Source organism: Chiroxiphia lanceolata, chromosome 13 (genome assembly GCF_009829145.1).
Source record: "Chiroxiphia lanceolata isolate bChiLan1 chromosome 13, bChiLan1.pri, whole genome shotgun sequence".
NCBI lineage: Eukaryota > Metazoa > Chordata > Aves > Passeriformes > Pipridae > Chiroxiphia > Chiroxiphia lanceolata.
In genome coordinates, this window is record NC_045649.1 from 1056248 (window position 1) to 1083015 (window position 26768).

Consider the following 26768-nt stretch of genomic DNA (forward strand, 5'->3'; position numbering starts at 1 on the left):
CTCTGCAAAATAAAACCAAGTCTGGAATATTTTTTTTACCGTTCAGCAGGAGCAATAAACTTTCCTTCGAGCCGTTCCCCTGCTCCAGTCTGTTGACTCTCAGTCTGCCCTGGAGGCAGGTGTCCATGCTGCAGGAGGGCAGCCTCACCTGTCCCCAAAGGGACCTCCAGTGACCACAGAGGAGCATGTACCAAAATAACCCCTTGCCCTACATGCTCAGCCCCACTTCTGGCCCAAGCAGACCTGAGGGCCACAGCCAGAGATGCCTGTCCCTGGTGGCTCCCATTCTGCCCTGTCATTCACTGTTCATCTCTATCTTCTGCTCAGACTCTCCTGTGGTGGGTCTTACTCACAGGGAACTGCCACAAGCCTCAGTAGTTGAAAAGGTGAGGCAGCTATTTCCCAGCACAGAAAACATGACAACTGTGCTGTTCCCTCTGATGCTTTGCAGAAAGCAGCCTATAGTTAAATCCACAAAGCTCAGAAGAAGCCCAGACCCTGCCCATAACAGCTGGAGAGCTTCAAATGTGCTTTGCCATTACAGACAGATGGACAGATCTGTGACTTATACCTATAACCCCCCCAGTGGTCAGGATAACATAGAAAGGCCTCCTTCTACCTGACTGAAAGCATGGATGCTTTTCCTGCACCAGCCAGGCACAAATAACGGGGCCAGGCCAGACCACAGCCATTAGCAGGTTTTGTGTCCTTTAGAGTCTGTGAAAAGAGCAGAATTGCAGCTCCAGCAGGGCAGGCAAACCATACAGATGATTTATGAATATTCACTGAGCTCACGAAGCACTCCGGGGCAGAAAACAAGCTTTTGAAATTAACTGAACTCTTCAAGGTTCTTGGTTTGTCTTGGCTTTGAGGTGTGAGTCACCAATACTGTTCCTCTGAAATGAGCAGAGTCTGTACAGAGGGCTGGGAAGATTCCTGGGCACTAAAATACGAAGTTAAGCACTCTGTGAGACTTTATGTTCATAAAGCCCTCAAAGTAGAGTCCACCCCATTAAGTTTTACGGGATACAGTAATGATACATACAGTACTGAGACTTCTTCAGCCCATAAAGGCTGGATGTTCAGGACACTTGAGGCTCTTTCCCTGAGCACTGACATCTCCAGCAGCTTCACTCTCCAGTGCCAGCAGTTTGGTGCCCTGCAGTTTTTCAGCAATTTCAGTGTTCAATAAAGAGGAGTTTCGATCCTGGCCGTGCAGGCCCCGTCACACACCTGGTCATATCCACCCATGCCATTAGTTTGTTGTGGTGCTCTTCAGCATTGGCACTCCTAACTGTGCCCAGCAAAGCTTGGGCACTGCCTGCACTCCCCTCTGCCAGACTTGTGCTTCTGGTCTGCCTTTGTTGGGTCAGGTCAAACACCCTGGAAGGTGAAGACTTCCGCCTGTGTTTGGCCAGGAATGGGCTCGATCTGGCTGACAAGACACAAGGTGATAAAACAAGGAGATTGTCTTCACATGTTTGCTGTACATACGTAAGGAATAAGAGCTCCTCTTTTCCAATTAGTTATAGAAATAATAATTGGGTTTGTTTTGGCTTATAGAAATATGAGACATTTTGAAGGAATGAAAGAAAAATTCTGCAGATGCTCCAACACCCCAAGGGTTTCTGAGTCTGTGAGTGGTGTGGGAGATCCCCTTCTTGCAAAGCAAGCAGAGAGGGTCATGAATTTGGTTGTCCTGCTTCTCAAACGAGTAAAGCATCAGCCACTGTGGACTATCACAGTGGGCTGAACTCAGCTGTTCCAAGGCTGTCTAGACATTCCCATCCTAAATCTGAGACATCTTCTGGACCCAAGTTGTGTCAGAGCACTATCCTCCAGGAAAAGTTGCTGTTCCAATGAATCTCATTTTTCTCACCAAAAAAGATTCCATCTGAAAATGGCCAGCTGGCCCTTCCCTCACTGTCATGCTCCTGACCCGTGGGAGATTCCTCTCCCTGTGAGTCACAGAGCACCACAGCCAGCCAAGGTGGTCTGCATTAGCATGAATTAGCCCTCATAGCAGGGGCTCATAGCAAAGAACAAGAATTCAGGAAAAGCAATAAACCAGCATCTGGAAAAAATTGTTCCTGGAGTCTCTCTGCCGTCCTCTCTGATACCAAACCCTGCTTCAGCAAGGTTCCACACGTGGTTAAAGCGGGAGTCGTTGCAGGGTGTGCGTCACTTTGACAACAGTTCTAAATAACTTTGTACATATATGCATTTCTTTCTGTTCCCAAGAAACTCCACACATGTGCACTGCAGAATGTTTTGTCTGCTGAACAGAAATATTTGTTGACGTGAGGTGAATTGCACAAACAACCTTTTTCCTTGTGACTTCCTTGCTCCGTCCTCCTTTGCCCTTTCTGCTGGATCACACAGCGTGGATGCTGCAGCCCCATCCCCAGAAACACACCCTCTTCACTCCTGATGGTTTAGGGAACTGTTTCTGAAACCTCTGGCTCCAAATTCTGCCTTGAGCATCCCTGTGACCTCTCGTTTCTTTGCCCTGCAGGCTGATGCCAAGATGGTCTGTGATGTCGTAAGTCGGATGGAGGACACAGAGCCCTTCTCTCCAGAGCTGCTGTCAGCTATGATGAGACTCTGGGCAGACTCTGGGATCCAAGAGTGCTTCAACCGGTCCCGGGAATATCAACTTAACGACTCAGCTCAATAGTGAGTATCCCTGCCCATGGTCTTTCGCGTTAAGAAGATGCATTTGGGCTTGCTGAAGTTTTAACTAAGTTAGTGACCTCGTAGCAGTGGAACTGAACTCTGCTTACAGACTGGGGTGTGTGTTGTGTCACAGGTTGCTGCATGGCAGAAAGGATCAGGCAGGACATTCGTGTCCCTCTCTGGCCAGTTGGGGGTCAGGTCCATGACCCCAAGGCCAGGTTCCCATATTGCTCCCAAACAGTTCAAGGTAGGTTTCTGCAGACATGGATCTAGTGAATAGAGGCAGCTCAACCCCTGGGCATGGCTGATGGCTTCCCTGTCTATCTGACTGTGCACAGAAGAGTGTGATCATCTGCTTTGTGCAGCACTTGGGTTTGCTTTTCTGACAGTCGTACAGTGTACTGACAGATCAGCTGGGCTACAGGCAAGGCTGAGGGACCTCTTTGCTTTTCCAGTGGTGTTGTGTTACTCCTGTAATACAGTCAGAGGCATCTTTGCCATTAGGGACCACATCCAGGTGTTTTTTAATGGCAATTGTCTGAACCCGTGGCTTTGGTTCACCCCGTCAAAAGGACAGGACATCTGCCCATCAGTGGCTGCTCTGGCTCTGAAGAGCCATTGATTGTCTCCCCAGTTTCAGTTCGTATCCATTGATTGTCTCCTCAGTTTCAGTTCATATTCATTGATTGCCTCCCCAGTTTCAGTTCATATCCATCTGTAATGATAATTCACTGGATCTGTTCATCTCCACCTAGGCCAGGTTGTCATCCCATAATTTCAGTCGCAGCAGTTGTTGCAGTCAGGCAGAATGTCCCCTGGCCCTGCACTGAGTCTGGGGCAGTAAAAGGTGGTTCAGTATAAGCATAAGGAACAGGCAAGCACGGAGCAATCATTTCTCCACTTGGACCTTTTGGTAGTCAGGGAAATAGAGGCTTCCCAATGGTGTCAGGGCAATGCCCCGTCCAAGCTTTTGGCTCAGTATCCCACATCAACAAGTTCACCAGCTGTTTCCTGCACCTCTGGAGTTTTTGTTGTGTGTCTGGATTGTTTGGCAACTCTGCTTAGGGTTTTCCTGGATATCTATCAAAACATGAGCCCAAGCAGTGGCGTGGCTGCTGGTTGTGTTCTGTGTGGGGGGCCTGGTGTTCCCAGCCTGTCCCAGCTCCTCCCACCCAGCTGGCAGGGCAGTTTGGGAGCGGGGCTGCAGCAGAAGGCGAGTGATGACACATCACTTGGCAATGGTGGGAAAACGAATGGGAAACCTGCAGATGTGTGGCTGGTGACACAGCATCCAACCCAACCATCCTCACACCTCAGAGATGATCCCAGCATTATGCTGCCTTTTAATCAGTACGAGGTGGATGCCTGTGTTTAATCTACATTTCATTGCCTGTAATAGCAAAATCAGCCTTCTGTTGCTGGCAGCCTTTTCTTTTTTCCCTTTTTTTTACACAGAAGAAGGGTATGATGGCATAAACATACCTTTAGAGATATAAATTATCTAAAATGCCAGTCCTAATTGCGTTACAACCTTGTGAAAAATTCTTCAATTGTTTTAGAGCCAATTACCTTGAGGAAAGTATTTTGATTTTCCTTCTATGCAAGACAGCAGTTGAAAATAATAAGCAGAGCCCTCCCAATGTGACCAGCTGCTGGGCAATTCATCAGCAAGAGCTCTGAAACCACGAGCAGTTTCTAGATATGAGCTGAAGAGCCTCTGTGCTGTGGTATTCACAGCAATTTCAGTGTGGGGTTGCAGCCCAGCAAAATGAGTTTCAATGCCTTTGACAAAATCACTCTCATCCAGAGGAGGCTGCACGATCCTCCTTGCCAGGGGGGCTGTGTGCTGTGGCTGGACACTTGTTTTCCCTGGGCTGGGTTGGATAGTGAGGCTGAAGATGGCAAAGTCCTGGTCGTTTACAGATCTGCTGGTGTTGAGGAGCCTCTGGTGGTTCTGTCCCTGGGAGCAGAGATGCTCTCCCAGAGCAGGGCACAGGAACACATCCTGCTGCACCTCTGGCCCTGGTGCCATCACACTAGATGGTGATGCAAGTGAGAGCTCAGCTGGCACTTATTCACACCCGGTGGACTCCCAGTGAAAAGAGGCATATTTTTCATTTAATCCTTCAATGCTTTGAGGTTGTTTTCGTTTGCATAACTGAAAGATTTCGGACAGCTTTATATTTTTTTTCCCCACCCTGAGAAAGGGCTTATCTTTGTTGACACTGATGCTGGATTTAAAACACTAACAACTACAAAATGTGTTTTCATTAGGGCTAAGAAAAATAAATTCCAGACAAGAACTGAATCAGAAGTTCCCCAAAGTTTGAAAAACACTGACAGGCAGCGAGCTGGACTGGCACTGCTTTTATTTTGGGCTTCTCTTGGTGCTAAGCCACAGGGACTGGGGTTTTGCTGGCAGGAGGGAAGTTTGCTGCAGGAATTGGAGGTGGTGCTCCACGGCTGCTCAGCACGTGTCCCAGAGCCCCGAGGCACCGAGGTTGTGTCCTGGGCAGCACAGGGGGGACCTTCAGCAGTGACACTTCCCTTCCCCCAGAGCCCACCCCTCACATGCCCTCGGTGCTTTCCCAACCTCCCCCATTGCCTGTCTGTGCCTGAGGAGCCACCACCTGGGCTTCTCTGAGTCAGGGCTGCTGTTGTTCTTAATTGCTCTTCCAGTGCTTTACCTTGAGGTTTGTAAATGTCTGGGACAATGGGCCTTCTGTCACGGCCCCTGGGAGGCCAAGTCACAGGCTGATCAGCAGCCTGCCAGATCAGCAGCACAGCTCTTACCAGTCTGTCATCAATATCACTGAAAATAAATTGAATATTTTGTATTGGGCTAAATGAGAAGTGAGTTGTAGCTCTGCTCTCCCATCAAAGATGGGCAGGAGCACATTGCTTTCTAGTCTCCAATACACACTCCCTTAACACCTTCCTGCAAGGCTTGGTTTATTTTAGGCTCCAAAGTCTGCCTGTCCTTAGCAAGGATTTTATATCTACTGCAAAGGAACAGTAGAAAACAGCACTGCTGCAAAGAAAAAACATGACTGGGGAAGAGGGAAGGTTCTGTAATGGACCTCCTGTGCCTTGGACTGCAAACAGTAAAACCATAAGGATGGCAAAGAAGGGAAGAGAGTAAGATGTAGCAGTTGGTTTCATCTCTTTTTGTTACTGCATTTTTTCGTAGTTCCCTGAGGCAAATTTACGGGTGGGTTGCGTTCCACATTCCTAATATCTTGATTATGTTTTTATTCCTATTTTGTCTCCTCTTCCTTTCTTGTCTCCGTGCCTAGGAGCTAAATCCACCTCTGATCATCAAAGAGTCTGGGCACTGCTGATGTCTTTTTCTTCTCTAGCCAGTTTCTGTCTGTGGAAGCACATCTGTGACCCACATTTTGCTTTCAAAATCAGCAAAATAGAGGTTTCCAGCTGGTTTCCCTAATCTCCTACTTTTGTTCCGATTTTAAAATCGTCTTGTGTTTCCTAGCCTCGAGTTCCTAACTAGCCTGGTCAGTGGAGTGCAGCACACAGGGCAAGTCTGATCTTCACCACCCAGGATGGGGACCTGCTCTGAACAGCCTCCAAACTTGAGGGGGGAAATGGAGCAGACGGAGCATCCACACGAGCTCCGATTTTCCATGTGCGTCTCCAAACAGGCACAGGCCCTGCAAGATGTGTAGGCAGAGACAGTTTGCAAGTACACAGACACAAAAAAGCCAGAATCCATCTTGAGTTGTTCTCCTCCTGCTTCCAAGTACTTTGAAAGATCATTTGATAATGCCAGGGCTGTGAAACTACCGTGAAAATGTAAAATATTTTAGGCCTGCATTCAACCCATCCATCTTCACACATACCAGAGGTGTCAGGGCTAGGAAGCTTGTTGCCTTTGGCTCTCTCAGTCAGGAGCAAAGGGAGGGAGAGATGCCTCCAGAGAGGGATACAGACCTCACTGCTCAGTGGAGAAAGAGAGATGCAGTTGTGTCTGCTGCTCTACCACAGCTGTCCACAGCCCTGACATCTCAAGTCTGTGCCAAATACCAAGCCCAGACTGGACACATTTTGCTTACTCCATCCTCAAGAACTGCTCTGGCAGAGCCTTATAGAAAAGCAGCACCAAACTCAGAATAAAATACTGCAGTGCCTTCCTTCTCCCCCCATCTTGTGTGGGACTGTTCTCTGATCTATTTTCCTTGCAAAAGAATTGTCTTTGCACGATGCTATCACCTTCCCTACTGATACTTACTGCATCCCACGTGCCTACACACACTTTGCATCAGAAAAGCAGTTAAGAAAGTAGAGCCAGATGTTGTTGTGATGTGGTGAACAGCTTCCAGATTGAGCCCTGACTTCCAGATTGAGCCCTGACAAGGCAGCATTGAGAAAGGCTGCCCAGAGAGGCTGTAAAATCTCTGTCCTTGGAAATGCTCAGCACTGAGCCACCTGAACTAACTTTCAAACTGAATTTAACTTTTAAGTTGGCCCTGCTTTGAACAGAGGGATGGGCCAGATGAACTCCAGAGGTCCAACCCACGCTGGCACTTTTGGGTTTGTTTTTTTCCCATCCCTCTTTCTCTGATAACACCATGTTTATGAGAGAGAAACGGTCTTGAGGCTTTACTGCAGCCTCCTGTTTCCAGTGATGCAGGACCGTGCAGCTCCGTGACAATGTCCACATCCCACAGGTCCCATGGTCCAAATGTTTGCCTTGCTGGTGAAGCCAGCAAGGTAAATGTTTAGACCGTTGGACTTGTGGGACATGGACATTATGCACGACTGTCAGGACATGATCCATTTTAATGAGCTGCAATTGTTGCTGGCGCGCTCAGACTGAAGGAAGGAAAATTATAGGTCAAGGTTTTGCATTAATATTCCCGTCAGGTGCACAGATTCCATTTTCTCATCACGGCTTTTGCATTAGAATATGGTTTTCTGCACACCCGTCTTACTCGTGCCTGTCACTTGTGCTCCCTTGCATTTAATTGGAGGCAGTAGCAGCATAAATGGAACAATCCAATTAATTGGGATGACTTGCGTTGTGCTGTTTATTGAACAACCCACCTTTGTGTCTTGGAGCCCAATAAAGCAGGAAGGGAAAATACATCACAAGTGTAGAGGTAGGTACATTTGTCTGAATTTATGGTTTAATTTACCCCAGTAAGTAAATATGCCCACCAGCTCTGAATAATTAAGTTCCCCCTACAATAAGCAAACAAAACAGTCCATAAAGGCCAGAGCTGGTTGACTGGAATCACCAGCCTGGCTCCATTCCCACAAATGAGATGCAAATGGATTTCCAGGGAGGAGCAGCTCTGCAGTGTCTGCTGGGGTTGGGTCTGGAGTGGGGCTGTTTCTGGTCAGTGCAAGGTGGGGGGACATGGGCAGTCTGAGTTTCAGCTTGCTATGGTCCAGCAGGGCTTGGGCTTGGCAGAGGTCTCAGATTTCTGTATTATCCTTATAAATTCAGGAATTGCTATTGTTATATGGCTTCACCTAGGGCTGAGTGTGAGGTGGAGGAAGGGCACAGCAGGAAAGACATTGTCTTTTAAATCAACTGGATGTTTTCTAGCATCTCACCCCCAGTCTTCACCCACCTGGAACACCCAGGTTCACCAAAACTGGGTGCAATCTCTCCAGAGGCTGCCTCTTCTGGCCCAAAGCAGGGTGGATGGAGACCACATCACAGTATCCTGAAGGTGGGTGCTAAGCAATGCTCACCTTCCCATCCCACCGGGAGAGCATGAGGATTGAGCTGTGGCAGAAAACTCACCACAGGCAGAGGTGTGCAGGACTCTGCATGACCCAGCTCCATCACAAGGTGTTGGCACTTGTCACAGTGCCCACCCCCTGGGCCCCTCTCAGATCCCCCTGGCCCCTCTCAGACCCCACTGGCCCGTCTCAGATCCCACTGGCCCCTCTCAGACCCTGGGGCAGAGCAGACTCCCCCAGACCCACTCTCTCCTGGGTTCAGCCTCTCCACAGAGCAGAAGCTGCACAGAAGTTTAGTCCCAGGGCCAGGCTCTTCCCTTTACCCTTCCCAAGCCACACATGCAAGTCATCAGGGAAAGGGGGAACAGTCTCAAAAGACATTTCCTGCCTGAAGTTCATGCAACCTCTAATGAAGGTGAAGAAGGGAAATCAGGACCTTCAATCCCATGTGAGCACCTGGGTTCTGAAGGACTGTATCCCCTCTTGGTCCATGGGAGAGTATCTGGGATGCCATCAGCCCCCACCTGGAACACCAGGAAAGCATTCACCAGCTGAACCAGAGCTCCAAAGCTTTGCTCACTGCCTTTCCATAGGAAAGGCCCAATTCAGCACCAGCTCCACTGAAAACTCAGCACTGCTTTGGATATGGACCTTGCAGGCAAAAACAGTGTTGTCACTTCCCCTCTTGTAATCCTTCTTTACACCCCAAAATTTCTCTTAAATCTGTCTGAAGAGACCTAGGAGATACAGACTGCACTGCCAGGAGGAGCAGATAAGCTACACAGGTAGTTCATTCCTTGGAGACAAAGATGTAGCAGTACCTGCCACCTCCCTGACATTTTTCATTGCTGTGTTGCATCGTAACAGTGTTGTCTTTGGCCTGGGGGTTAGCAAAATCTTGACATCTTGACTAAATAAATTGCTATTTAATGACCCACGATACCAATCAGGGCTGTCCCCGTTATGGCAAAGCTCCCACACGAGAGGGAGGGAGCCAGGGCAGTTCACTCTGCCTGGAGGAGGGAGCACTGCAAGAATTTGGGAACAATCTCTTCTCTTTTCACACTTTGCCAAGCAATGAGGAGCAGCCAGCACCACCTATAAACACAGCACAGGGCATCCTCCCCCCAGGAAACCTGCTGAACCATAGTCCTGAACCCCGGATAATCTGTTCTCGTCTCCGACTGACAGACCCAACAGGAATTTCTTCCTGCCTGGCGAAGGGCTGTGGGTGACAGATTCGGCACAGAAAGATTGGACTTTTTTTGGCTGAGTATTTGTGTATTTTTAGGCTGAAATGTCCTTACGAAACCAGCTGGAGCTGGCAGGCTGCCACCGAGGATTGGGGTTGGGTTTTTTCTGTTCGGTTCAGTTTGGTTTTTCACTGCTGCCCCTCGTGCTGGCTGCAGCCCCCTCTCCCACCGGCTCTGCCCCTCCGCAGGCAGCACTCACACCCTGCACCGAGCTCATCCCTGCGGACTCCCACCTTTCACCCCATCCCTCCCACGTGGGGCGATGGCAGGGCTGGGATGCAGCTTCACAGCCAGGGAGTCCGGGCTCTCCTGGGAACCCGCAGCCCCCGCTCCTCCTCTCCTGCAGAGCCACGGAATCCAAGCTTCCCTCTCGCTTTCTGCACCCTGCGTTTGTCACAGCCTGCACCCCCAGCTCTGCCCTGCAAGGCAAACAGCCCCACTCGTCTGGGGTGAGGGCAGGTGTCTCCTGAGACACCTGCACAGAGAGGCTCTCGGGGCATCCTGTCGCTCTGAGAGGTTCCCTAGGGAATGGGTTGGCTCTAGCAAGGCACGTGCCCCCCTGTGCGGGTGATTCCTGCTCTGTGCCAGCTCGTCACCCAGCTCGTCGCTCGCCGGGGTCTGTGAGCCCTGTGAGCCCTGTCCCCCCCCGGTCCGTGTGAGCCCTGCCCGGCTGCCCTCACCCTCCCGGTGCTGCAGTGTGTCTGCAGGCAGAGCTGCCAGGGGACCCCCGTGCCGGGGCTCTTCACACGGCTGGCGGCAGGTCTGGCACCGTCTGCGGCGCCGGGAGGTGAGCGTGGCGCTGGCACGTGGCTTCCCGGCTATTTGTTATCTGTTTGAAATCCTTAAATGGCAAAGAACGGCAGGAACGCAGGGATTTCTTTGTAGCCAGGCTCGGGGTGGAGCGAGCTGTCCTCCACTGGGCTCTGCAGGCAGCAGGGGTGACGGGGTGACAGAGATGCTGCACGGTCCCCCCACCGCCATCCCCGGGTCCTGTCCCACAAATCATTCCAGTTCGGAAGGAAGAGCTGCAAAGGGACTCAGCTGCAGTCTGTGGAGCGCACAGCTGCACTCTGGGAGCTCTGGGGCAGAGCTGCCTGCACCAGCCACGGGATGAACAGCCCGGGAGGAGCCACTGCGGCCCAGGACAAGCCCTGCCCAGGAGGGCTGATCAGCCCCGTGTGCTCAGGATGCAGTCATCTCCCTTTCCCCCTCCTTCACGGTTTCACGGCCACAGCCTTTCCCTGCCCCAGGTTCCTCAGCTCCCTTCCCCTGACTGCAGGAGGGCGGTTCCTGCATGGGTCAGCCTGGCCCTGGTCCTGCCCCTGCTCAGGACATGTACTGTGCCAGGGCAGGGCAGTTTGTCAGGCCCACAGAGATGTGCAGTTGCTGCCATTCCTTCCCCCCATCTTCTCTTGGGGGCCAGACAATATACAAACACACACCCTTCCTGCTGGAAGAGTGCAGCATCCCCATGCTCAGGTTAGGAGTTTTATCCAAAATCCAAGTTCAAGGTTAGGAGTTAAATCCAAAACCAATCACAAGCTTAGCTAAAACTCCTCATTTTTCGATATATATTAAGACAACCATTGGAAAATTGCTTTTATCTGCTGCTTCCTAAACCCTTTGACTTGTGCTTTAAAGCCTTTTGTCTGTGAACAGGACAGCTGGAAAGTCCTTTTTTATTTCCTTAAGCAAATAGTCCGTCTAATATCCAACCTTGAGGGGCTGAGGCTTTAAAAGAGGACAAAAAATGAAGGGGGAAAAAAGAAGCATATAGTGAACATTGTGACATGCTGTGCAATCACAGGCAATGATGGTTTGAGGCACCAGATGTGTACCCATGAAGGGAGGGTGGCACAGCCCCTGGGAGGAGGGCAGAGCTCCCAGGCCCCCCCAGAGCCCCTGGTGCTGTGGGTCAGCAGAGTCCTGGTTCCCTGGGGGGAACAGTGAGCACAGGGAGCACAGGGAGCACACTCCTGTTGGTGAGGTTCTGAGGCCACACTGGCAGGAGCAGCAGATGCAGGAGCCAGTGGGGTTGGGCAGGGGGGCAGAACGTGGTGGGGGGAGGCTGGGGGAGCCCCACGGAAGCAGAGTCCCAGCACCTCTCCAAGACAGTCCTGTCAACTGGGATTCACCCCATGGAGCCCAGGGCACTGACTGTTTCACAGACTAATTGATGCAATAGCTCTCATTAGCCCTGGAGCAAACACCACTTTGTGTCTTGCTTACCCAGGCCAAGCCCTGAGCCAACGTTCAACCCCCAGCCATCGATTCCCTACTGCATTTTAGGTGGGAAAAGGGGAAATACGGGATTCTTTCTCCAGGGTTCAGCAGCATGGGCACGTGTTGGGGCATGGGTGTGCATGGGGCATCTTGGAGGAGACCTGGCACCAGGGGCATCTGGGCACAGACAGTGTGGGAGGGAAGGGCTGTGCTTTTCCTTGGGGTTCCAGGACAGCCCCGTGGAGAGCAGCAGGCACAGCCATTCCCAGCATCATTCCTGCAGCTCCCCAAAGTCTGGGGGGAGCATGCACTGCCCGGCTGTGGCACACTCCAGGGCTGGGTCAGTGCCAGGGATGCCCTTCCTGCCTCCTCCCTCTCTTGGAAACCCGACCAGGGGTTTGCTGGTGCCTATGTTTCCCCTGAGCACACACAGATGAGACAACCATTGATTTGGGCAGGGGAGCCAAGGGCAGGTGAAGGTGGGGCTGCCGTGTTCCTGCTCGTGTGCTGTGCTCTGCTCCAGCTGGGCATGGGCCCAGTCACACAGGGAGCCTGATACACTATAGGCAGGTCTTTTACCTTCTCCTATTAGTAACATTTTTTCTTTTTCTTTTTGCCCCAAGACACTAGTTAGGACTACCTAGTGCTGGGTCCATATCAGTCCATTCATCCACACCTTTTACACTATTACAGTGAAAATAACACTGAGACTGTCAGTGAACTGACACTGTCTATGAACTGTGATTTCATCTTCCCCAGGTATGTTCCTTGCTTTCAGACCACTGGCATAACACACAGATCCAAATCCACAACTCCCCTCAGAAAACCCTGTAACTCCCCCCCTTGCCCCAGCTCAGGCTCTAGGGTAATTCTGCAGGGGCTGTCAGGGACGGGCACACACTCCCTCTGCCCTGTGGGCACAGGCTCTGGGCAGGGCTGCTTGCTTTAGTCATGACAGCAGAGCTCAGAGCAGGAGGCTGGAGAACAGGTCCTTGTGCCAAAATCCTCGTGCTTACACCTTCCCCACCTCCAGTACATTTAATGCATTTGAATGCTTGAGTGTCTGGAGAAGGGACCTCCTCAAAGGTCCCTGGGGACTCCGGGACTCTTCTGGGGCTGAATTTATTGGGAAGAAAAGAGGAGAAATTGTTCTGAGCCTAGATTTTAGGGAGCACCTTCTCCATGCTGCTGGAAGGAGAGGGCAGAGATACAGGGGAGAGGGAAACCACGTACAAACTGCACCATGGCCACGCCCAAGAAGTGTTTGCTCTGGTTTTAGTGGTTAGTCCAAGCCTTGTTGGGGATTTACAATGCACTTCACCTTCCTGGTGGTGCCTTCCTTCCTGGGCTATGTTGCCACCCCAGTGCCAAGCAGCAGGTTTGCTGGGAGCACCAGCATTGAAAAGAAATTTAGTGCTCTAAAATTGCAAGCCAGGCCATGAAACACCATGTGAGCAGTCACTGTAGCTCTGAGGCTTTGACAGCACTTTTAATGGCATAAATTGGAATTTCCCAATCCCTCAGTACTGCTCTTGGTACATAAGGTTTGGTGATAGCATAAAAACCATTTCCAAATCCTCCTTCAGGAAAGTACCAGCCAGCACATCCTACCGAGCAGCATTAATGTCAGTTTAAACATTTTCAGTTAAACAGCTCCACGGTCTTGCAGTCCCAAATATAAGAAATACTGTGCCAGGGAGTGTGTGAGCAGTGAGGCCAAATCTGCAATGGGCAGGAACAGGAGAAAGAAAGGGAAGGAGGAGGCTGATGCTAGCTACAGATGCTGAGAGCTGGGAACCAGTAACAGAGTCCAGGCAAAAACCTTTGCTCAAGTTAAACCAACCTTGGAAGCACCAACTTTGCATTGCAGAAATCCCCAGGGGACCTTGTCACTGAACAAAAATCTGTAAACGAAGAAATGACACAAACACAGGAGTTACAAAAAAAGTCAGGAAAAAAGGCTGCCCAGGAGCTCAACTGCCTGCACCCTGCCCAGGGGACCACACCTGGGGGTGGAAGAGCCTCCTCCCCACATGTGATAAAGAGCTGCCTGTCCTGATCCACTGTGTCCATCCAGTCCCTGCACACAGGAGCAGCAGAGCAGGTCCCAGGGGGGGCTGAGGGGAACATCCAGCCCTGGACAGTCCTGTGTCTGAGCAGCCTCTCCCTCCCGGGGCTGCTCTCTGGGCAGGGCTGGATGGGTTTCCTACTTGTCTGTGCTTCCCAGCACCAGTGGAACTGCCTCTGGAGGGGAGCACGCAGGCAGGGCAGTGTGGCTTAGCCCTGCTCTGTTCATTCAAACATCTGCAATCACTGTGGGAGGCTTAAGAACATCTGCTTAAAATAGTTGGTAGTAAATAGAAAATGTGCTAAATGCAGAGGTCACCCACATGACCTGTTCATCTTACCAGGGCTTTCTCTGACTGCAGTGCAGGCACTCTGAGTGCCTGAAGGAGCTGCCCAAGTCTCTGCTCTGCCATTCCTGTCAGCTCATCCCTCATTTATCTTCCCTTGCCCCAGAACAGAAGAACCATCGCCAGTCTGTGGGCTTTGTTTTGACCCTGCTGACTCTGATTGGTGTGTTGCTACTTTGCACCAGCTTGACAGGAAATCTGGGTGCAGGATTAGCACCAGGATCCTCTCTGAAGTCCCAGCAAAGAGCATCACAGAGTGGGACTCCCTGGCTTGCCAGGACATCCCATGGTGACAGTGGGAGCAAGCAGCTTTGCTCCATGGGAGGGGAGAGTTCCTCTGAATGTACAACTCACATCAACAGGGGAGACCTGAAGGAAAATTGGGCACTCTCCAGTATCTCTCTTTACACATGCTGCCTTGCATCCCCTGCCACGTGTTCCCATAACAACAGAGCCACATTACACACCTCTGTGGTCTCGGCTGCGGTCCCGCAGCTGCTCCCCTTGTACCACAGTGTGCACGTCCTGCTGGCTCCCTGCCCCTGCATGCCAGGCCTGGGCACATGGGGGATGATCCCAGGGAGCACTGGCCGCCTGCTCCCTGGCCCCTTTCTCTACAGTGCTTCTCCTCCTCCTTTTTCCTCACTTATGCCTTAAATCCCCTCAGCCCAGTCCCCAGCCCTCGGGACAGGTGGGTCATGCAGTGAGTGTGTGAAGACCCCACATGAACAACATTTATGGGTTGCAAAGGCAAGGGATGAACAACAGTGCAGACATGACCCAGACCCATCCTGCAGCCCTCCCTGTATGGACCTAAGTGGGCAATCCTGGATTCAGGGGTTATTTCTATTTTCACTTTGCAGTGGGAACCAAAAAACTGCTTTATTTTGAGAAGCTTCAAACATTGATTGGATATGGCTGATCCTTCCATCAGCTGGTGCAGTGCCACCAGATGAATAAATCTTGCATGCATCTGTAATTACTGCTTAGCTTGTGTTTAAATGCAGTGTCATTGATCTGCAGAACTCATCAAAATCCGTACAGGAATGCATGAAATTATATTGGATGAAGCAGAAAAGTACATGACAACATCCATTTTCAGCTTTGTTTGTTCGTCAGAAAAAGAAGAAAGCATTTATTTATCTCTATTCAAATTCTTGGGTTAAATGGTGATTTAATCATCAGCTGTAACACCATTTTATGGGCTGCTCTTTATGTAGGGAATATATTTCTTTCTTATAATAGGCCTTAATATAATACCTTAAATTTCTACAAGCGTTTCACTATCTGCCCCTACATGGGCAAAATCCCTATGAAAAGCATGGAGGAATATTGTTTAAGGGTTGTAAAACTCAATTATGGAAAGGTCTTGTGGTCAAAGCTACTGACTGCAGTTTAGGGAACCCAAAGTGACTTCCAAGTGCCACCACAGACTTCCCATCGTGTCCTCAGGCGAGTCATCTATCCCCTTAGTGCTTTAATTCCTCCCAAAGCAAGTGTGATGAATAGTATTTCCCTGCTCCGAGGGGAGGCTGGGAGGACACATCAATCCTGGGGTGCTCCAGCAGCAGGAGCAAGGACGAAGCTCGTGCTAAGCAGCATCTGCTTGAGGTGCTCTCCTCCCCTCCTGCAGGCAAGGGGAAGCTCACCAGAAGCATTTATTGGCAGTAAAGCCCACGTTGTCTGGAAGAACTCCTGATGTTTTCCAGACCTCAGGCTGCTCTAGCCCAGCTCCATCCTCCCACTGGAGGGGGAGTGTTCCTGGGTCAATTCAGACTTCTCCCACAAGCAGGCAGGAGCCCCTGGTGCTCCCAGCGGGTTCACTGCAGCACCTTGGCCTGCAGTGACCCAGTGTGGCCACTGACAGGTCCACAGGCAGACAGCAGAGGCTGCTGCTGGCAGGGACATGTCCCCAGGGCACAGGGGGCACAATCTCAAGGGCAGAGTCAGCTGTCCCCAGCCCTCATGGAGGGACATGCCTCTGAGGTGGTATCCTCAGCTCATGTCCCACAAAGCCACCCCAGCTTTGTGGCTGGACTGTCCCATGAGGAGTATCCCAAAGGGGTTTTGTCATGTACGTGTCCCTGATGCATCCTCAGCTGAACACAGGGATCAGCCCACTCCTGCAGAGACCTGGCAGCAACCTGAGCCACTGTCTGGAGGACTAATCCCAGGGGTGGGTGTGTGGAGACCAGGATTACAGACCTCTGAGGTTGCTTGTGCCAATAAAAGAGGGAGAAAGGAGAAGTGGGGGGTCAGCAGGACCGTCTCGTCAGCACAGCCCGGCCCAGGTGACAGGCTGTTCTGGTGGGAACGATCGAGCTATTTTGATATATGACAAACAAATCTTCTCCTAACAATGATTCAGCTGAACATTTCCTCAAGGGATGAGACACTCCATGAATTTTCCCTTATGTGTCTCTGCTTCTGGATCTGGCCTGGACTGAAATCAAAGTGCTGCGACACCACAAGCAGGGCTGCTCTCGGAGGAGCCTCAGCCTGACAGCTGCTGAGAAGGACCAGAAAGTCCATTTGCATAGCACAGGTTTCACATGCCCAAGAGATCCACCTATGTCTGGGATAACCAAGATATTTTTAGTGTGCAGCCAGGGGTAAAATTTCCAGGTTTTGCTTTTCCTACCTGTGGGTCACATCTGTCCATGGCAGAGCACCAGTTAACTTTGGTACCCATGTTTTGTGGCAGGGATGCTTAGGTGGGATTTGAAGGCAGAAATCCCCATAGCTTGCTAATAGATCAGGAAGATGGACAGATGAGAAGATCCAGAGATATGATTCCCACTCCCTCGCTAGCAACACGTCTCCCTCAGCAGGGTGAGTGGATAAATGAGGTCCCTGAATGAAGCCAGCTCCTGACAGACTCACCCCACACTTCATAATTGCACTATGGTCCAGCCATCCAGCCACTATCCTCCAGCTGCTTGATACGAGGGCACAGATGTCATTAACTGGGGCTTCCCTTCGCAGCATTAGAGCTGAACCCCTCACTGGTGCTATCCCTGCTGCAGGCAGACACCCAGCACTACAAAACTGCTACTAGAGCGAATTTTTTCCTTCCAGCTTAGAAAAGATTTGATGTTAATGCTGCTTCCCCAACTGCCACAAGTGTGTAAATACATGTCCCAGGCCTTTGTTCACACCCTGATGAATATCTCTGGCCAGCGGCTGAGCAAAAGGTTAAAGTCTGTGGGACTGGTTTCATCTGTGGTCCCAGCTGTCTGCTTTCCAGGATTGAAGTCATTCTGAACAATTAGCTCGTTTGGCCTCGGGGCCAAATTTGCTGGGCTGCCCTGTGATGTGAGGAGCACTGGGGTGAGGAGCACTGGGGTGAGCGATGCTCCGTGCACTCACTGGGGCCGTGGCACAGCAAGCTGGGTGTGTTGATATCTCTGCCCTGGTTGGGCTGAGCAGATGCCTGTGAATGCACCAGGAGCCCTGCTGCAGCACGGGGCCTGCATGTTCTGAGCAAGGGCTCCATCCTGTAACAAGCCCTTCATTATCCCAAACTCCCCGGGGCTTATTTTTAGCCCCTCCTTTTCTTTCCTTTCTTTCTTCTTCTTTACAGTATAGAAAATCATCAGCTCCACTGTCAGCAGGTTTATAACAGCAGTCCTGGAGCAAAGAAAAAAAAGCTTCAAACCTACTGACTGTTGCATAAAGGTTTTGGCACGGATCCTGCTCAGGGTTCTGAGTCCCACCATTCCTCATCCCTTCTCCAGCTCAGCTGCTGTCCTTCAGAGCTGGGCATCACAAGGGAGCAGAGACTTACATAAAGCAGGAGCTGGGCTGGAGCTTTGAGCCTTCCTCTGCTTCAGCCCAAGTTCCCTTAGTGCTGTGCAGAGGACACCTGAGTGCAGGGCCACCAGGAGGGACCTTGCACAGCCCGACCCTGCGTCATCCCGTCACACAGCACCACTGCAGGGATCCAGCCAGCCCCTGGAAAAGCCTTTCCATGTAAAACAAAGGGGAGGGTGCCCTGTGGTCAGCAGCTCTGCACTGAACAGCAACTTAAATCACTGGGGCTTTCTGTAAAACAGTGGCATTGCCCAGGTGAGGGCACGGTATGAGGGATGTCACAGCATCCTGTGAACCGCTGTCACCAAATCTGCCCGAGCAGCAGCTCCCAGGGTCTGGAGTTACACTGTCTGCTTCTCCAAGTAACATCCTATTCAGTGACCATAAAGCCTATGGTTACTTATAGAATAAGGCAGCTATGACTCCCTCCTTTCTCCACCCCAGACAGGATTCAGGAGATGAGGAAAACCCCATCGTGTGTAGTGAAAGGCTCCAAAGTGCTTCCACGCAGGTAGCAGAGTAAAGATGCTCCACAGGGGATGTGCAGAGGTCTACAGAGATGTCTACATAGAAATAAGTGGGGGATAGGAAAGAGAGAGGACAGCTGTTCCCATTCAAAAATTAACAAAATTAAACTCTGACATGGCAGTTTAAAAACCAGAAAGAGGCAGTTTTTTACAGACAGGGTAGCTGAGCTGGGAAATTCCTTGCTGCAGATGTGGCTGTTAGAAGTTGAAATTGCTGCAAGAAGTGCCTAGGCAAATTTCTGGAAGAAAAATCATTGAGGGGTAATAAATATAAAGATATAAGGCTTCTCTTTGAAACTGTTATCCATATGAAGCATTGGAGGTTGGGAAAGCTGAGTACTGCATACTTGCCCTGTATTTGTACTCTTCTCTCAACATCTGTTCTTGGACACAAGCTAAGCTAGGTGAGTCATTGATCTCATCCAGACACATTCTTTTTCTCTTTTGTAAGGGCTTCAATATGTAAAAAAAAAAAAATCTTTATCATCCCCTCTTACATCCCATCCAGTTTTCAAACTTCACTGCAGAAAGATGAGCCCACATCTGCTTTCCAAGGGCCCCTCCAAAACCCTTTCTGGGTGGGTTGTAAGGGCTGGATTTTCCTCCAAAGGCCCCCTCTCCCCCCGCCAGAGCTCTCTGGTCACAAACTCAAACCATAACACAGTGGCCTTTTATTCCAGCAGTAAGGAGACCTTCATACATTGCTGACCAAAGCACCATCCCTGAGCAAAGCCAGCCAGCAGCCTCCACCTGGAGACCCCTCATGCCTTGAAGTATCTTTGTTAAATGGTTGCTATTTAGTAACTCTGCTCATCCAAATGTGATGCTAAAAATTATTCTGGATCCAGTCATGCCTTGGAAAATTGCAAGTCTAACTAGGACAGCTAAACTCCAACCCGCTTTTGTTCATTCCTTCTGCCTATCATTAGTATTAATATCAACTTGTCAAGTTGATCTTGATGTACAAGTCCTGTACAGCCCTGCTTCAGTGCAGGGCAAAAAAAAGGGCATCAAAAAGGAGCATCCCTTCTGTCACCTTCCTTTAATAGCAGGGACCATCCTCCTCATTTCCCAAGGCAGAGTAATGAAAACCCATGGTATCCAGCAAGGTTCTTTCAGGAAAGAAACCCCAGTAATCCCTGAGCCTGGTGACCATCACTGTCAGCAGCCTGCAAGAAGCAGGTACAGAACTGCCACTGGTTGGATTTGGTTAGGGGAGGGAGGCTGGGGAGTGTCCATGCTGGTATCTCATCTGGTTGGGTGTGAGATGAGATTTCTTTCTCATTAGGAGCAGTGGCAGGACAGCAGAGCCTGCCATGTAATTCATGTGATTCCCATCAAGGCAGGACTGGCTGATCAGGGAATACAGCCAGAAGCACAAAACACATTGCCCAAAGTCCAGGAGCAAATTCCCAAGACCACCCTTCTCTGGGCTGGGCTGAGAAAACACCAGACAATACTCTTGCCCTCTTAGCTGAGTTACTTATCCCCTGTGGTCTTTTCCCTGCCTGCCAGAACCCACCTGGAAGCACCCAAGGAACAGGATGTACCACCTTCCAGCTTTTGTCAGGGGGAGAGGAGGGCTCTGCACGTGTGTGTGCACATCACAGTCCCTGCCCTTAGTTAGGATCGATCCTGAAGGGACACGATGCCACTGCTTGGCAACATTTCAAGCCTTTCGTAACTGATGATTATTTAAGACACCTGTGACATCACTGCTGTGTGTGCTGGATAGGTGCTGGATTCTGAGAATGGGCTATGCTTGATTTTCCCCCTTCCCTTAAAATATTACAGCAGATATGGCTGGAAAAACACCATGGTGCCATGGCCTCTGGGTGCTTGCCCAGCACCAGGTGCCCTAGGCAGCCAAACCAACCTGTATCACAGCTGCAGTGCCCACACAGTTCTTTTCTCTGGTAGGAGATACTGGAAGAGTTTACTATGCTGGTGTAGAGGCACTGCTGACACTCCCTAAACCCAGCACTTATCCTCTGAATCCTTTCTTTATAGTCACTAAATATTAAATGGTTTTGATGCTAAATATACATTGATTTGTGTGTTCCTTGGTGAAAGAAAGGAAGAAGGTAAGTTGGAAGCTAAGATCAGAGGCAGGTAGCCTTCTATTCATGAGTGAGGAAGGAGCATTTGAGTGGAGACATCTTTACATAAGCATCTAGAATTAGATGAGATGGATCCTACTTGTGACAACCTTGATTAAAAACTCAGCATTTGCCAGGACACAGCGTTGGAGCTGCCCCTTGAGTGCCTCAGTCCAAAATAACTCGGTGGTGACTCAGCTGTGTGTGTTGACAAGTGGGGATCTGCTTCCTCAGTCAGACCCAGTGCAAGCCAACAGACTGAGGCTGGGGTATCCCATGCTGGGGTATCCCATGCACACACTGAGGCTGGGGTATCCCATGCTGGAGTATCCCATGCTGGAGTATCCCATGCTGGGGTATCCCATGCACACACAGAGAGACGTGGCCAGAGATCCGATCTGCCAGGATGGAGGAGCTGCTGGGAAGGTGACACTGTCTCCAGGCTTGCTGTCCTGAAATCCCACTCCTGCTCCCTGCAGACCTGCCCCAGCCCCAGCTGTGCCTGCTGCTGCCCCACAGCTCGTGGAACACTGCGGGCGTGAGCTCGGCATTGGCACAGTGTGAGCACCTCGGGTGTGCACAGGGACAGCTGGATGCTGCCTGCAAAAAGACTGCCACAGTGTCACCTTGGAGGCAAGAAAAGCCCAGCAGACGTTTACCCATCTTATTGCCATTAACCTCAGCAGATGTGAATGTGCACCTGTGTGAGCTTTGCCGCAGGTATCCAGCTCTGACCACAGCCTGCAGCCTCAGCTGCACTCCTTCATCCAAGAAAGCAGCTGGTGGAGCCTTTGGCATGGGCAGCACAGTCCTGGGAGAAGTCCCTGTGGTAGCAGAGCCTGGGGAGGGGTCCCTGTGCACACACTGCACGTAGGCTGCTGCCACCAGGCTGTTCCCATGGGACAACTTGGACAGAAGCCCTTTCTCCCTGTGGTGTCTCTGGCATCAACAGTGCTGCACCCACTTGCTGTGGTAGCAAACGAAGGTGCAATATGAGTGTGTGGATATTGGCTATCAGCTGGTCTGTATTGAGCTGGTCTGTATAGAGCTGGTCTGTATAGAGCTCCTGCATTTCCCAGCCTATGTTCAATGAGCTCCTCTCCCTGTCTTTGGGAATTGCCATTTCTTCTGCATTTTGCTTTTAGCAGCACATTAAAGTTGGGCTTCACCTCCCTGAGCCTGATAAACTGAGTGACTCAGAAACCTGCAATCTGCTTCAAAACAAAGCATTTAAGATAAAAGATATAAGCAGCAATGGAGATACTCAGCTCAGGAGCAGAAATGCTAGAGGGTTACTCATGTGCTCTGAAACCTTCTAACCTTCCTTCAGCTTTTTTTTAACCCTTGCAAACCCTGGGCAAGGCAGGCTGCAAGTTAGAGCTGATGTGTCATTTCAGATACGCTTCCAGTCCAGCAGGCAAGCCCTGGGGCTGGGAAGCAGAAGAGCTCTGATGCCAACACCGATGACGCGGAAGAGGGAGAGCCGAGCTCTCGCTCCACGGCCTCCAAAGTGCTCCTCTTTCTGCTGGTTAAACAGATGCCAGCTTCTGAGGGGATTATGTGTCATCGAGCCTGTTGGCTGCGACAACTAATTATCTCCCACAACAGTTTGGCCTGGAGATTTGCGGTTCAAAGGGCAAATACCCATGAGTGCTGCCATCCAGTGCCCTGTGCAGCAATTCGTCCTCACTTGGGTTTCCCTGTTCCCAAAGAGGTGGCACCCCCAAGACACCCTGTCCTCTCCTGGCTCAGGCTCACACCAGCAAACTAGCAGGTCCTTCCAGGCAGCGTGGGCAGGGAGCACCAGTGCTCCAGTGAAACCTCAGAGGTACCTCCAGCAGGAACCCAGGAGAATAAGGAGCAGCTCAAATCAGCTCAGCATCCAAACAGCAGCCTGCCTGAGCTTCCCGTGCCTGCAGCTGGGTGTTGGTGTGGCAGCCATGCCATGACATGCTCCTCCAGCTGAACTTCACAGGGTGCACACACCAGCAGGGTCCAGTTCAGCTGCAGCCAAATCCAGGGGAAATAATATCTGCTGCAGCTGGAGATGGGAGGAATTCCAGGGGAGAGCAGCCAGAGGAGTAAAAACAGTTATGGAATGCAGCCTCAAAACCAGCACTGAAAATACTGTATAACTTCATATAAATTGATGGTTGACCCTGATCAAGACTCCCAGGAACAGATGAAAAGCAGACCCAGGCAACTGAAAGAATTTAAGTCCTTGAGAAACACACTGAGAATAGTGGAAAAGACTGGAGATGAGGGAAGAGACAAAGAGGGAAGTTAAAAGAAAAGGCAGAGGGTGTGTTGACAAGCAGGTATCCACTTTTTAGCATCACCTTGAAGTGTTTCAGTGGTGAGGACAGAGGAGAGCCTGTATCTCCAACACCAGCACTGCAGGGCTGCCTCGGTCTGCGGGGCCATGGGAAGAGGGGCAGCTGTCCCTTAAATAACAGGAGGTGACACCAGTTGTGAATAGAGGAGTGATCGTGGCCTCAGCCGTCACAGCAGAGGATCTGACTTCAAATGAAGCCCCATTCACCCACTCTGGGCCCATCATGAGGCTGTTAAAGGGAGCATCTGTCACAAAACCACAATGCCTTTAAATGCTTGGAAAAGGGCACAGCAAAAGTAAGCCTGCTTAGCTTATATACTTTTCTCTGGGTGATGTGGTTCTTAGAACTCCTTAGCAAAAATAAATTACAAATAAGATGGAAGGGAAAATACGTGGTGTGAGCAGGGTGAGGTTTGTTTTTGGTCTTAGCAGAGAGTTTGGCTGTGTGTTTGTTGTTCCAGCCTAGTGGAGTAGGTGTGAAACACAGTGGCAGGGAGTTTTCTTGGGTAGCAGAGTGCACAGCCCCAGTACACCAGGTTCTACCCTGGAGCCCTGGCTCAGAGCACTCCCAACAGGACACACATGGAAAGCCATTCCCTGGTTTTGGGTGAAGCAGGGAAAGCACCTCCAGCAGCAGGACAGGGCCAAGTTTGGGTGAGAAAGACTTCAGTGTGTGATGCAGCTCTGTGTTTATAATTCATATTAAATTGTAATCCAAATTCCTCTTTTCTTTATAAATTGTTTGGAAAAATTGTCTTGTATGTGGATGGGAAAATGAATTGTGGTCATATGTGTGAGTCTGTTGGGTTCCTCTACAGAAATATTTCATGCCCAAAGACAGGACTTCCTACCCCAAATTTCAGCCTAGGGGGACATTGCCTGTGTTCATAGATTTTAAGCCTAGAGCAGAATAAAGTTACATGTTTTAAAACTGTCCAAGTGTTTTAGAAAGCTAAGTCTCCCCTGTACCCCACAAAGCCCCAATTTGTGCTCCCAGATTATCACCATCTAAGTGAAGCCCTGGATTCTGTCCAAGTGCTGCATCTCCCAGCCCTGAGCTGGATTTCAGACTGAAGTGGTGACTCACTTGGGCAGCTTCACCTCCCTTCACTTGAGCTGCCTGGAAGCAAAGCATCCCACCGAGCACGGCATCTCCCTCCCTCCCAGCACAGACAGAGCCATCTCCCCCAGGGGACTCGACCTGTATGTTCTGGGAGCAAGACCTGCGTGCTCCAACCTCTTATCTGAATAAACCCTTGCAGGAAAGTGGATGTGTGTACAGAATCCAGCACAATGGACCAGTTGGGACCTTTGTCCCTCAGGGAATAAAAATAGCAAGTAATATTAAAATTGTGTATTTTCACAGATTGCGATCAGGACTCACAACACACCACACTTAATTTCCTGCTTTCAGTTCACTATCAGATTTTGTGTTTAGGTTAGTGGGGTTTGTTTTTCCCCAGAATAGGATTTTTTTCCCTGTAACTACAATATATTCAGCCACGAAAAATGAGATTGAAGAAGATTAATAGGAAGCTGAAGGATTCATCTGAGATTGACAAAGATTAATGTGTGCCTTATTCTTATCTGTTTTCTTTTTCTCTTAGCTACCTAGACAGCTTAGATCGAATCGGAGCTGCAGACTACCAGCCCACGGAGCAGGACATCCTCCGAACCAGGGTCAAAACCACTGGCATCGTAGAAACCCATTTCACATTCAAAAACCTCCACTTCAGGTTAGTCCAAAACCACACAGTAAATTTGCAGAACTATTTATCCCAGGGTTTCCCCATAGTACCTAAAGGAGGGGTTGTTAAATTGCTGGTCAGTGCATGGACATCTCCCACTGCAGAGGACATGTAGTTTTGGAGGGTCAACAATATGAAATGTTTGGTTTGAAAGTCACTGCCTGTAAGCTAGAAGCTCATGGCAGCCTCTTCTAAGCCAAACAGCACCTCTTTGTTGAAAAGTATAATGTGAGATTGACCCCCAAGCCCTATCAAGCTTCATAAATGTAAAAATATTTGGCCAAATCTTTCTCTGAAGTGGCTCAGTCCCAGGTAGTTACTGCTGTGCATTGACCCACAAGATCCCAGCCAGTAGAGAGAAGGGGGCATGAAGACAGAAGGCCATGCACAGTGGTTAGAGCATATAAAACTCAAGAGCAGAAGGTCTCCACCTCCACAGACCCTTTGGAACCCAGCAGGCTGCTGAGGCTATCCCAAAAACCCCCACATCCCGCTCTGTAACTGCTGCTCCCAGTCCTCCCCAGCTCCAGGCGCCGGAGGAAAAGACCAAGCTGGTGGTGAAAGACCCATGGCCTTGCCTTTGGAGCCTGGCAGGGCTCCTGTGGTCAGAAAACACCAAGAATGCTAAAGTTTGCTGGTAACTGGGAGTGAGCAGGTGCTGATGACCCTCTCCTGTGCCGCAGGCTCTTCGACGTGGGGGGGCAGCGGTCGGAACGCAAGAAGTGGATTCACTGCTTCGAGGATGTCACAGCCATCATCTTCTGCGTCGCGCTGAGTGGCTACGACCAGGTGCTCCATGAAGATGAAACCACGGTGAGTCTAAGGGGGTCCTGCAGGCCCCAGCACCTCTTTGTGGGTCACTGCATAGCCAGCAACTCCTTGGAGATCGCCGAATGCTCCCTGGGGTGCTACAGCCGTGGGCTTTTGTCCGTCACTGCCCCTTGGCTCTGAAAGCCTGGGGAGGTTTGTCCTCCTCCACACTCTTTGAGATGAAGTCTGCGTGCCCAGGTAATGCTTCCTTGCACCGGTGAGGTCACAGTGTTTGATTTCTGCTCTCCAGCCAACCTGTGTGTTTCCAAAATGCATTCCAGGGACCTGTCTCAGCACAGGAGGTGCAGCACAGTGGGCTTTGAGGAGATGTCAGGGAAGCAGTCAGGCCGTGATGCAGAGGTGCAGGGTGGCCATGCACGCCCAAGGCTTAGCCTGGGAGTATAACCTGTTTCTTCAGGCTGCAGAGATTCATTTTCCTTAGTGAGAATGGAACTGTTTGATTCCTCAGGTAATTTGCTCTAGGAGAGATTTTATGACTTCCCACTGTGACATTAGACTCAAAATACCATCTGGAAATAGAGCTGGCGAGGACCTGTGTGCTCCCTGGCATTAGAGTGCAATTAATACAAGTGAATTGAATGCACAGAGAGGATGCAGTAGGACTCATGACTGCATTCTGGCCATTCGTTCAGTGGAATGGGGATGTGTGGTTTTGGGACCAATGACAACTGCTGTGGGCACCCAGTTGCATTTGTCTAATGAAAAGGGATTGGAGGCCATACTCAGGCTGAGTGATGATTTCAGTGGTGCTCAGTCTGCAGCATGGAGGGCTCACTCCTGCCAGCTCTGTGTCTCTGAGGGGTTTTGTTCTGGTGGTGAAGGTGTCAGGCTTACAGAAAGCTGTGGATGAGGAAGGAATCTGGGTAAAGATTGCTGTTGGGTAACAGTTGTCTTGTCCCCAAAAGACTACAGGTACTGTGGTTTCTAGCCTCTGAACCAGGTTTATGAGCAAACTCTTTGATGAAGCCACCTGGTTGTTTGGATGGTATTGATGCTAGAATTTAGGGTGATGTTACCATCATCAGTCATGGGTCCCAAGGGAATGGCATGAAGCTGTGTCAAGGAGAGGTTTAGGCTGGAAATTAGGAAAAGGGTCTTCACTGAGAGTGTGATTGGGCACTGGAACAGGCTCCCCAGGGA

At 50.4% G+C, this 26768-nt stretch overlaps 1 protein-coding gene across 2 annotated transcripts in view; it reads left to right on the forward strand.

The window, feature by feature from the left end:
- GNAO1 (G protein subunit alpha o1) overlaps positions 1-26768 on the forward strand; it is a 139723-nt gene that overhangs the window by 88543 nt on the left and 24412 nt on the right. For both annotated transcript variants that reach the window (XM_032700937.1, XM_032700938.1), the window contains exons 4-6: positions 2516-2676; positions 24657-24785; positions 25481-25610. In XM_032700937.1, the coding sequence (XP_032556828.1) occupies positions 2516-2676; positions 24657-24785; positions 25481-25610 (420 nt within the window). The remainder of the gene's footprint in view (positions 1-2515; positions 2677-24656; positions 24786-25480; positions 25611-26768) is intronic.